This window comes from Bombus huntii, chromosome 10 (assembly GCF_024542735.1).
Source record: "Bombus huntii isolate Logan2020A chromosome 10, iyBomHunt1.1, whole genome shotgun sequence".
Taxonomy (NCBI): domain Eukaryota; kingdom Metazoa; phylum Arthropoda; class Insecta; order Hymenoptera; family Apidae; genus Bombus; species Bombus huntii.
In genome coordinates, this window is record NC_066247.1 from 3,913,462 (window position 1) to 3,925,759 (window position 12,298).

Below are 12,298 nucleotides of genomic sequence, written 5' to 3' on the forward strand. Positions count from 1 at the left end.
AACTTTGAGGGATATATGCATCGGACACCAAGTTCTACAGTTGTCCATCGATTTCGGTACACATCACTTCGAGCTAAGAAACAGCTTAATGTTAAACGCGCAACGACTCACCAATGACCAAGAGTGACTTCCGCGATCATCATGCATCCTCCTATCTTTACGTGGTTCTTGCTTCTTACGTTCATCGCAACATCATACTCGAAAAGCATCAACATTAACAGCGAAGACATCGAAACTCTTACCACTGACAGGTAACTTTGCTTTTTCTATTCGACAAATCACGTACATTTACCGGTCATAAGTATTTGATTACGATGAGCAATTTGGTCAGAAGGCTTATTTTTCTATTATATTTGAATAAGTAAATTTCTTTGTATTGTCAATATTCTTTACTTCGTGAAACAACCGGAATCAAATTGTCACAACCGTTAAATGAAATACTAAGTTTATCTCGTGCAACAGGTGCTTAGAGGATCTTGAATATTCCAAAATCAACTGTTCATCGATAGTTGAAAAAAATGGGAATAAAGCCGAAGCTGAACACGAACCGAATGAACAACCTGGTATCAGCTATAGTACATGGTTGCCAAAGTTAAATTAGATAAAAAGGTTTCATTTTTGAGAATTGCATTCTATGTATGTGCAGTAATACGTTCAAATATTTATAGACGATTGTGTATGCAAAGTGAGTCCTCGCGGAAACATATTTCAAGTCTTATTCTTTAAGAATGCGGCAGTCTGTTGTAGTAGTACCACATTTATTCCCCAGTGAATGCGACTATCATATTTACGAAAGATAATTCAACAAATTTTCTCTAGAATATATTTCAGCACCCCATACTGCAGGATTTGCTACTCCCTCATAAATTCTCTTTATCCTGTACCATTTATCTAGCTTCCCACCGAGTACATCGGAACATTCTTTCGATTTTTCAAACGACCTTCCTTCTTGGACGAATTCCGGATTAGGAACCAGTCTGCTGGGTTGCAAGCGCAAAAGTATGTTAGTCGCCCAAGAGCAACGCTGGCGCAACTGTTAGCGTCAGCGTCGCTTAAATTACACACCGTCGACTTACTTGCCAAGATGATAAAATTTCGAATTCGAAAGAAAGCACCGAATCAACATAATTTATACTCATACATATATGTGTGTATGTGTGTGTGTGTTTGTGTATAAATCGCGGAATAAATCGGAAAATCTCGTAGCATTTTCAATGAGTCTTGCACAAGTATATTTATTCATCGACCCTTTTAGCTACGATGAATTTTCTTATGGGACCCTGAAATATTTTAATGAAAATTCGAATCACAACTTGTGATTTGTAACTGTCAAGCTCAACGTAATCAAAGATTAGCAAAACCGTGATACATGCTATTTTAAAATGAAATTATAACGATATTTACATGCATCTGAGATTCTCCAGGATCCCACGACAACAATTAGAGTAAAATATCGAGTTGTTCGAAAAGTTCGTAGTATTTTCAAAATCGAAAACATTCGATAAGACATTGTTACATCTTGTGTACCGTGGAAGAATAGATTAAAAAAGTATCGGATCTTATTGTCATCGTTTATGTATACTATTATTGTTTGTTATTTAGCATTTAATGACAAGAAACAGAATACTTTAGAAACCTACAAAAGCTGTTCGAAACGAGTAAAACTCGCCAATTAAAAGAAATAGCGCATAGATTAATTAATAAAATTCCAATTCTATAAGAAAACTTTTCGAACAATCCAATATTTTTATAGGATATATTTCTGGTCACTCACTTACCAAGAGGTAACTCGAACGATCCCTGTCACGGCCTTGACTTCTCATATTCCACCGGAAGTACCGGACATCGCAGGAGATCGCCTTTGATTAAATAATACTCACTATTTCACTTTATAAAATTATACGTGTATAGAATCGTACCGACTTTACGCATGCTATCGCGATCGCGATCACGGTCAAAGCTAGACTAATTGAAGGGCGCACGAAACCCCCGTTCTATTCTCAAGACGATTTTGTGTTTACGACTTTTTAATAACATCGTCTCGCTGCGCATATTTTCCAAACGTTGTTCCTCTTTCCGAGAAGTATCGAGGCTTCACGATGAAAACAAAAGCTCCTAAAATTATAATACAATACGATCAGCTCGTCGAAACTTAAACGTTTAAAGTAAACGCTGTAGAAAGAAATTTACGATTATTTTACTTATGATGTTTGTTATGATTAAGAAATGTATAGTAATTTTTAACAGCTATACATTAATGCATTAACGTGTATTTACATTTTGTAATATTTTAATTAAACGATTGCTCGAGAGAGCAATTACGAAAAAATTCATTCTTCCTGTATTGTAGTATATATAATCATATTATTAAACTGTATAATAAGATCATTTTCAGATCATATAATTTTATATAAGACCTTTTTGTATCATTTTGTCCTATTATCTTCTGCAAGTGAAATATCAAACTATAATTATTACATCATAGATTTTCGCCATTTGTTAAAAAATTCCGATATGTGTATTATTCGTAAGTGTTTTATAAATTATTTAATAAATCAACAAATTTAATTTTATTTCAATATGTTTCGATATTAATAGTGCCATAGATATACGCATATACACATGTGTTTAATATAAACGATCGAATTTTTTTTCCAGAACTAGTACTACAATCTCAGGCCCTTCGCCAATTCAAGATGGAGCTGACTCCAAAGATGGTAATAAAAGAAGTTTGCTAATTCTGGTGCCAACAACCAAGGGAAAAGAAAATACAGAGTGCCAAAACGAAAAAACGAGACGATGTAAGACACCGTTCTGCAGGGAAAAGGTTTCCGCGCGAGTACCCAAGGAATACGCGTTGAAATCGAAGAATACAGAAAACTCTCCAAACAATGAAAGAGATCGTGAATATTTTGTTGGTCTAAAGCCAAACTTGCAACTGCTTTCTTCAAAGAGACCTCTGACAAGACCTAGACTACGCCCAATCACAATAAAAGAAGCAAAGAATCTAACTTTTCGTGACGAAAGTTTAATAGACTCGCTTCGAAAAGAGTTCGGACTCACAGCTCCTACTGTGGGTGCTGCTCAAGAAAATATGACGTCAAAGACGAGTGTATACGACGATGGTAAATTCATTTGCTACTGCAGAGAAAAAGATAATTCTTCTTCTGAAAAAGGTACGTCAGATGTTGCTCCAAAGCCACGAAGAACGAAGAAACCTACAATAACGAGGAAACCAAACAATGAAAATCCACTTATAGGCAGCGTGCAACGCTTAAAACCAACTCACGCAAATGTTCCACATCGATCACCTTTATCCAAAAAATTGCCTACGGCGTACCCTATCGTTTCTCGATATTCGCCTATTGGCTATATACCCAACAATGTGAATCCAATTTCTCCCCAGAAGGGACACGGAACGATACCGTACATTCCATACGTTTATCACCCAAATCCTCGACCTTCCATGACCGGGATCCCAAGTCAGGAAAGAACGCCAAATATTAATATTCCATTGAAAACATTTGGTAATAGACCCAATTCGATCGTTGAGCAACGAACACCGATTGGTCAACACGATTCAAATAAATATCAACCAACTGTTGGGCAAACTCAGCGTCCTCCAAATGTGGTTGGCAATAGTCTGTCTCGAAATACAAATCCTGCAACATCTTCAAAAACATTTGCAGAAGAGGATACTTCGGGTAGTAACGAAGAAGATTCCAATGATCCTAGTTACAATTCGCAATCCGTGCAACCAGAATCGAAAAATCACTTAACATCGATGGGAACGATCGAATCTTCCAAAAAAGATCCTAATCTACAGGCTACTAATCCTCACACGATTGATGCAATACCTACGGGCTTTGGAGACGAATTCGCGGATGGATACGAAACGACGGACAGCGGAGCCCTAGATTACTCGAATATCAAGGAAGTTACGTCGGTGTACTTCACGTCGAAAGCCTATGACAACGAAACTGGGGACGACGGATTCAGCGACTACGATGATCTTATAAGCAACACGGAAACTGCTGTGAATCCAAATTCAGGAGAGAATCGTTATTATGGTGTCAATTTGCAGAGTAAACACAATGATCCGACAGATAATTGCAGAAAATCTGCAAGTGCTGGGATGAACTTGCATACGAAAGATCTAAATAACGCGGAGGATTCTGATCGAGGAAATGACGAGGGAAATGTTGTGGGAAAAGATAATCCCCTTTGGAATCAAGATGAATCTGCAAACGATGATTCGAACGAGAATTTAGAATCCAATGTGGAGAATACAGAAGAAGAGACAAGAGACCCAAATGAAGCAAATAACGAAAGAAATCTTATGTCGGGAAAAAGTGATCCATATCATAATGAAGAACCCCGTATCGATAGCAAGGAGGCTGTGAGTTCAAATTCGCAAGAAGATTATGATTCTAATGTCAATTTGCAGAGTAGACATAATGATCCTACGGAAAATTCGGGAGAATCTGAAGAAGATGGACTGAACTTGGACACGAAATATTTAAATGACGCGAACGATCCTGATCAGGGAAATACTGAAGAGAATGTTGAATTGGGGAGAAATAATCCTAATTGGAACGAAGAAGAATATGCAGGCGATGATCCGAACCAGAATTTAGAACCTATTTTGGAAAGTACAGAAGAAAATGAAGAGGATTCCGAGCCCAAAGAACCTTCTCTTACGGAGGAAACAAGGATATTGAATTTTGGAGATTCGAAAAACTCAAATGAAGCCGATACATCAGCAAGGATCGATGATAAAGACGATCCATCGAAGCAGAGATTTTCCGCGGAAGATTCTGTGAGTGAATTGCCGGAAACGAACAATAATGCTGGCTCGTTAAATAACGATTACGAAATGGAAAATGTCGAATCTAATAAATCTGAAGAAAGAGGCGAAGGAAGAAGTCCAGACGAAGGTTTTATAAATACGGACAATGAAAAGGTGGGAACGGAACGAGTGACGATCCAGAACAACAAAAATGAGGACGATCCTTCCCTGCAGTCGACCTTGAAATCAAGCAGAAACAACGATGATACTATAGGAATAAATGATCCATCGAAACAGCTGCCTTTCTGTGACAACACGTTGCTCCAGAAATCGATAAAAACGGTAATTAATAGCTTTGCGACCGGTGACTCGTCTGAAATGGATGGCAACGAGAATGAAGAAACGGTGGGTTCCGCGAAGGGCGAAGATCTACTGCCGGAAATTGTACAAGTTCCGAACTTGAAAAGCATTTTGTCCATGCCGTCGATAGAGAACACTGTTCTGGATAAAATAAAGAATCTTCTGTCGAAAGTAACTGGGACGGATAGAAAGATGTTCGACAGTGACTGGGCCACCAACGTGATCAAAAATAATTTACGACACACGTTATCCGCTGCGCCTAGTTCCAAAGCAGAACTTCCACCGATGACTGTCGAGGAGCATCAATTCAAAAATGGCAAATGGGTGACGAATTTGGTTACACTGGAACCTTCGAACGAAGAAGATCATGCTCAGACAAATTTACAAAAACTGCAGGCTCACGTTAAAAACCTTTTGCGTGATCCAGCTGTTGGTTTACAGGCAGCTAAGAATCCTGCTGTTCAGAACATGATCGTACAAAGCATTCGACGCAGCTTCAAACCGAAAAATGTAACAGACGATGAAAATTTCGATTCGATTATTCAAAGCACGTTGAACAACGAAGTAAGCATAATGGAAATGGAAAACGAAGACATGCCCACGACAAAGGATATACCCGAATCTACCACTTTTGATATTTCCAATATCGATATGAATAAGCTTCTGGATATCGCCAAAAGTGAAGTAGATGTAGACGATAAGAAAGAAAGTGAATCCACTTTACAATCGTCTATATATGAAAAAGGTATAGAAAATCAGGAAACACCTTCTTCGATGGAATCTTCGGATAAAGAAATGATAGGAGAAGCAATGAATTTTGGAACAGAGGATGCTACCAGTTATCCAATCACTGAGATAGATCAGAGTGCAGAAGAATCTTCTCAACAAAATGAAACGCCGAATAATGCAGAAGAAACTGAGATAGAAGAATTTGAGACGACAACGTTGGAAGAAATTCCTGAAGTTGCAACATATAATTCGATTTCCACCGAAAATTGGAACGTTGCTGCTACCTTAGGTACTCAAGACAAATCTCTATCTACGGAAACAGAAGATTACACGCCTGTAGAATATGATTCTCCATCGATGAATCCAGCAGAAAATGCTGATGTTATGCATAGAGAAGCGGCTGAAAGTACAGAAAGATCGATGGAATTGGAAAATAAGAGTTCGACAACGGCGCTTTATGATGATGATGCTACTTCCGCAAACGATTTTACTTATTATTTGGGGAAAATCACGAAGAAAAATGAGAATAACGCGGACGACCTGCAAAGTCTTCAAAATTCCGAGTTGTTTTACATCGGTGACGGTGTCAAACTACCCTTGGAGATAAGAAAACTGCACGATGGTTCTTACGCTTTATCGATTTCCAGGAAGATCTGCGAACAACTATTAAACAAGGAGTGCCCTTGTTGCGTACCCAAGAACGGCAACGTTCTTCGAACTGTGAAGCAAAATTTAGAAACGGAAAATGCTGATAGGACAGATGGAAGAATTTTCAAACGCGAATCGATGAAATCAGTTTCACTGAACGAACGAGAAAGATGCGATTCAGCTGACGACAGCTTACAGATTTTCTCGATGCCCGTGGAAACTTTCGCGAGAAGATACAATCTATCTCTGAACTCGGGGAAAATGCAAACTGCGTGGAATTTTGGTGCGGAAAAAAAGATTGACGAGCGATCAAAAAATTATAAAACTAATGTTGATGCCAAAGAAAGGGGGATAAAAAATAATCCACACGATGATGCAACAAACTTTGATTTTGAGAGGTATCGATATCAACGTAACACAAATGAAGACGCGGACAAACGAGTAGAAATAGTGACAACAGTATTAAATTGGTTAAAAGACATAGTATTAAATACAAATAATAGAATATAAACATATTTTTATTATTTTAAAGTGTATAATGTATGTCGTTATTCTATAAGTTCCTTGATTACATTTTAATAGCTTTTATACTTCCATATGTTATATTTGTTTTCGAATTTTCCTATATAGTGTAAAGAAAAAATAAATAAAATATATGTTTCAAAAAATTTAAGGAAGATTAAACCCTTCTCAATTTTTTTTAAATAAATAATTTCAAAAATTTTGTTGGAGAATAGTAATATCAACATATATTTATCGCGTTAAATACTTTTTTTTTTATCTTTTATATCTGTCAGTGTCTGTTTTTTATTACCGTGTAAAGATTGGTGATTCATACAGCAATGACGTAATCCTAATAGTTACCTAGAATAATTTGTGATTCGACTGGAAGGTAGCTTGGTTATGTTTGGCAGATACGAACTTCTGTCAACATAGCAAAAAAATGGGCTTGTTTGGCAAATCTCAGGAAAAGAATCCGAAAGAAATGGTTAGAAATAAAATGAAAATCTATCTATCTATTCAATTATTTACAAGAAATCGTATTTCAGGTTCAAGAATGGACACATAAATTAAGGAAAGAAGGCTATCAAATGGATAGACAGGTTAGAGGTAAGCAGTTACTAGTAGTATTTTATAGAATGTATTCTAACGCAAATAACATTCATGTACAGCAATTCAGCGAGAAGAAGAAAAGGTAAAACGTTCTTTAAAAGAAGCAGCAAAAAAAGGTGACAAGGATGTCTGTAAAATTCTAGCAAAGGAAATAATACGTGCACGTAAAGCTTGCAACAAACTTCACACGTCAAAGGCACAAATGAATTCTGTTTCGTTACAAATGAAGAATCAGTTAGCAACGATTAGAGTTGCTGGTTCAGTCCAAAAATCCACAGAAGTAATGCAAGCAATGCAATCGTTAGTAAGAGTACCAGAGGTAGCAGCGACAATGAGAGAATTGTCAAAGGAAATGATGAAAGCTGGTATTATTGAAGAAATGTTAGATGAAACTATGGAATCTGTGGAAGATTCTGAAGAAGTAGAAGATGAAGCAGATGAGGAAATTGATAAAGTAGGTCATCTGGATATGTTTAAAGAACATAAACGACATACTAATAAAATACATAACGTATATTACAGATTTTATGGGAAGTAACTGCTGGTCAATTAGGTACAGCTCCTGCAGTTGTTACAGAAGCACCAGGATCTGTTGTAGCATCTACTTCTGCAGAAGAAGAAACTGAAAAAGTAGATGATAAGGAACTCGAAGAAATGAAAATGAGACTACAAAGTCTCCGTAGTTAGGTGTAATATATAAATAATTCATTTGCATTGACTTTAAAATCAGCTTGTACTTATTGGACATATACATACATAATGTACAAATACAGTGAAATGAATGCCTACCATATTTTAATAACATTTCTTAACAATATCTAATTAATGCTTTTATATTAAATAGTCAAAAGAAAATAATTATTATAAGAATGAAAACAAAAATTTTTATTTCATCTACACAGCTTTTATATCCAGCTTTTATAATCTGTGCGTGATTCGTAGGCTGCCACTATATTTCAACTCCATGTGAAAGTCATAAATACAGAGAAGCTGGCTTCTCGATTGTATTATGTTAAAAGATATTCTTAATTTAATTACAATCACCAAAATCTTGTATTAATTTGTGTTATATATACAATGGTTTTTATTGTTATTGATTTGTGCACTTTCTAATTACACCTCTCATATATACTAATACAATAAAAATAATGCAAAAGCATTATATAGATTACTAGTAAATACATGTACACAAAAGGCCATTATATTATTTACATATGCATAATTTTAAAGTTGCCGAGTTCAGACACTTTCAACTTCAGTATTTTGATATTAACTTATACTAAATCACAGAATTGTAGTATTTTATAGCAAACTATGTACCCCAAATTTGATATTTGTGTAGAGCATCCTCTTGGCATATTGTGTAAATGTACAGACTATCAAGAAATAGTAAATAAATTCGGATCTTATGGCATTGGTACAGAACACTATTTACTACCTAAAGTGAATGTAGGTAAGTAAAAGTACAAATTCACTCAGTATACAATAAAATTAGATGATATCCTGATTTCAATCATTTATGCTAGAATCAATTGCTTCTGCAAAAGTTTTGTGGATAAAAAACCCTATCAGATTATGTGGAGATTTCTCTAAACCATTACTTCTTTACCCTCGAGAACAACCAAATATTAATATTTCTAATGTAGATAAAATGTGGATACCTATCATACCAGACTTAATACCTTTGAAATTTATATTCCATAAACTTTAAACTTCTGAAACTACATTGTATATTTGAAGAAAATATGGAAATTGATTTAAAAAATACATAAATTACTCACTTAAATAACTAAAAAATACTTACATTGTTTTCATCTTATATTTCAAGATCTTGTCAAAAAATTTTATTGCACCATAAATCTTTTTACATATTTTTTTACAACATAATATCACTATATATATATATGTACATATGTACATACATAAAAATACAAACACATTCACATAAATTACAAACTGAAATTATAGCTTGTTCCTATTATAAGAATTTAAGATACAACATCAATTACTTTTAATCATAAAAAATTTGTAAGTTCTTAAAAATCTTTATAACAGTACTATATCTTTGTTATACAAAAATGTACGTTTCAACAATAATAAAATCAAATGACATAAAAATGATTGAATAATTTGCTACGCATATCATTTGTACTCTACAAAAATTTTTATTATTTTAGATATATTATTATCATTACCTATCACCATCATGTTATAAATATATAATAAAAATAATATATCTTAATTGTCACTCTCTAAATGGTATATGTCTCGTCTCTCTTAATATATAAGTAGCTGTAATGTGTACAAGAGTATAGAATACTTATATTTAATTATATACTCTTAAAAATATTATGATTTATTTATATCTTAGCAAATTTACAAGTGATCAATCACCATATTAACAATTGCAAGTTTCATCTGTGCTCTAGCTCTCCTAGGTAATCTATGCATATGAGGTGCCAATTTGCGCAGAAAATATTTGACTTCACTTCTAATAGGAAAAATTGTTCTTCTCATTGTTCCTGAACCTTTTCTACGTCTGACAGGCTTTTGCTCTTTTGACGATAAGCATTCTACTTCTTCAAAATCTTCATAAAATTGCTCTTCTTTCACATTAGATGCTTCGTCATCTAACACTTCCAATGTATGTGGTAGTACAACTTCCTCGTGTACTTCTAATTCTTCAGTTACTACTTTACCTTCTGTTTCCTCTAGAGAGGTTGACAGAAATTCAACTAAATTTTTATCTGTCTCTTGTTTGCTTTGTTTTATAACTGGCAATGTGACTGAAGCTTCACCATTTTTCACCCACACTTGCTGTCTTGTATCAATTTCATTAGAAGCAATAGGAGTATGTGTTATTTTTGGTCTAGTTTGCTTTTTCATTGCTTTCATCTTTTGTTGCTCCTGTTCAGGAAGATCTATTTTAATTAATAAACCAGGGGGAATACTGGATAAACTATGCACTGGAATAGGAGCACCTAAGTTTGATATATCACCAGTAAATGGTAGGATTACTTTCTTTATGTTACCTTGCATATTATTTGAAATATTTGATGTAATATGATTTGCTATTGTTATGGGTTGAAATTGATCTGTGAATTGAATTTTCCAATTAGAGGTAGGAGGAAGTGGTAATTTTCTTATCACACGATTTTCAATATTATCAGGATCAGGCCTTGGAATGTTAATAAGAGTTGGCCTTTTAGATTTCCCACGTTTCTTTGCAAGAGGTGTGGGCTTATTATCTACCTTTGGTTTTTTACTAGATACTAAAGGTCTTGAAAAACCTTGCCTTTTAATTCCTTTAGTTGTATTATTACAATTAGCTTCTTCTAATGTATCTTGGTCATCTTCTATCTTTTCTGTTGAATTGTCACAGTCTAATTGTGATATATCCTTTATAGTTGGAACTGCATCACATGGTCCGACTTTATGAAAACTTTGTCCTGTTTGAAAGTGTTTTGAACAAAGTACCAACTTTCTTATTTGATTTGGTGACATTTTTAATAAATCCTCTCTACCCAAAAATTGACACCATCTTAAGCACCTGCCAATTTCATAAGCAGGAAAAGGATGGAACTTGTATCTTTCTATTTTATTTCTTGGATCAGATCTTGATCTACCACAAGCAGCACATGCTTGACTTTCTAAGACAGCAGGTGGTAAAGGCTCTAATTTCTTAGATTTGTCTGAGGAACTATATTTTGATTCAAACACAAATTCCATAATATATTGTTCAGATCCATCCACCTGATCAGGGTTTCTGATATTGGGAACAGCATTGTCTATCAATCTGCTCTTATAACCAGGCATAAATTGAGAACGATCAAAATGTTTTGAACAAATGTAACAAAATAAAATTTCTTTTCTAGTCAATCTATAATATGAATCTACACCAACAAAATCAAGCCATTTTAAACATCGAAATTCTTCGCCAGGGAAATGATGAAATGTTACGCCGTCATAATCTAAATCTGATGGATCTCGACGAGATCGGCCACATAATACGCAGGTTATGTTGTACAAACTTTGTTTAGGATCATAAATTGAGGGTACTGCCGTACAATTTAATCTGTCAAGATACTCATTTAAAAAATCCTTCTGTTCAAAGTGCTTAGAACATACCATTCGTTGAAGTAATTGTTTCTTTGTAAGTTTATATAAATCTTCGCGACAGCAAAATTCCAACCACTTTCTGCATCGAGCTTCATCGTTGACGGGAAATCCAAAAAACATATATTCTTCTTCTTTATTGTTTGGATTCATACGCGAACGACCGCATACGACACACGGATGTGGCATCTTTTTAAATTATTCTTCGCCTCTATACATTCGTCAAATAGAGAATTCCATTTTGTCACAGTTTCATGAAAAACGTTAACTCTTAATCAAACGTTTTTTCAAACGTCACAGTTAACACATTTTTCAAGAGACTTAAAATTAAATTATTTGTTTACAACCTTTTTGTATATGGTGTAGTTTTATGATATTTAAAGAATAAAATCCAGTAATAAAATATAATAACACCTTCATTATTTTTCAACCCTAAATGTATCTTAAATTTTTAACATTTATATGAAATGCAGTAATATTCAAAAAGTTCGGAATATTATAATTTTTCGTAAGACACGTCTTCTTTAAAAAAGAATGTTAAAA

General features: G+C 34.5%; 4 protein-coding genes and 1 long non-coding RNA gene across 12 annotated transcripts in view; 3 read left to right on the plus strand and 2 right to left on the minus strand.

The window, feature by feature from the left end:
• LOC126870014 (uncharacterized) overlaps positions 1-12,298 on the minus strand; it is a 302,893-nt gene that overhangs the window by 283,844 nt on the left and 6,751 nt on the right. For 6 of the 8 annotated variants that reach the window (XR_007691073.1, XR_007691076.1, XR_007691078.1 and 3 more), the window contains exon 2: positions 1,779-2,115. This is a non-coding gene — a long non-coding RNA (uncharacterized LOC126870014). The remainder of the gene's footprint in view (positions 1-1,778; positions 2,116-12,298) is intronic. The other 2 variants (XR_007691080.1, XR_007691074.1) reach the window with 2 other exon arrangements.
• Positions 62-7,241, plus strand: LOC126869962 (uncharacterized). The gene is made up of 2 exons (XM_050627203.1): positions 62-251; positions 2,659-7,241. The coding sequence occupies exons 1-2, from the start codon at positions 142-144 to the stop codon at positions 7,034-7,036; spliced, it is 4,488 nt and encodes a 1,495-aa protein (XP_050483160.1). The 5' UTR covers positions 62-141; the 3' UTR covers positions 7,037-7,241.
• On the plus strand, positions 7,351-8,732 carry LOC126870000 (charged multivesicular body protein 3). Its single transcript, XM_050627298.1, has 4 exons — positions 7,351-7,514; positions 7,576-7,636; positions 7,699-8,093; positions 8,162-8,732. Exons 1-4 carry the CDS (start codon positions 7,470-7,472, stop codon positions 8,324-8,326), a joined length of 666 nt encoding a protein of 221 aa, XP_050483255.1. The 5' UTR covers positions 7,351-7,469; the 3' UTR covers positions 8,327-8,732.
• Positions 8,876-9,367, plus strand: LOC126870006 (uncharacterized). Its single transcript, XM_050627307.1, has 2 exons — positions 8,876-9,092; positions 9,166-9,367. Exons 1-2 carry the CDS (start codon positions 8,954-8,956, stop codon positions 9,348-9,350), a joined length of 324 nt encoding a protein of 107 aa, XP_050483264.1. The 5' UTR covers positions 8,876-8,953; the 3' UTR covers positions 9,351-9,367.
• On the minus strand, positions 10,016-12,295 carry LOC126869974 (uncharacterized). Its single transcript, XM_050627241.1, has one exon. It carries the CDS (start codon positions 11,942-11,944, stop codon positions 10,016-10,018), a length of 1,929 nt encoding a protein of 642 aa, XP_050483198.1. The 5' UTR covers positions 11,945-12,295.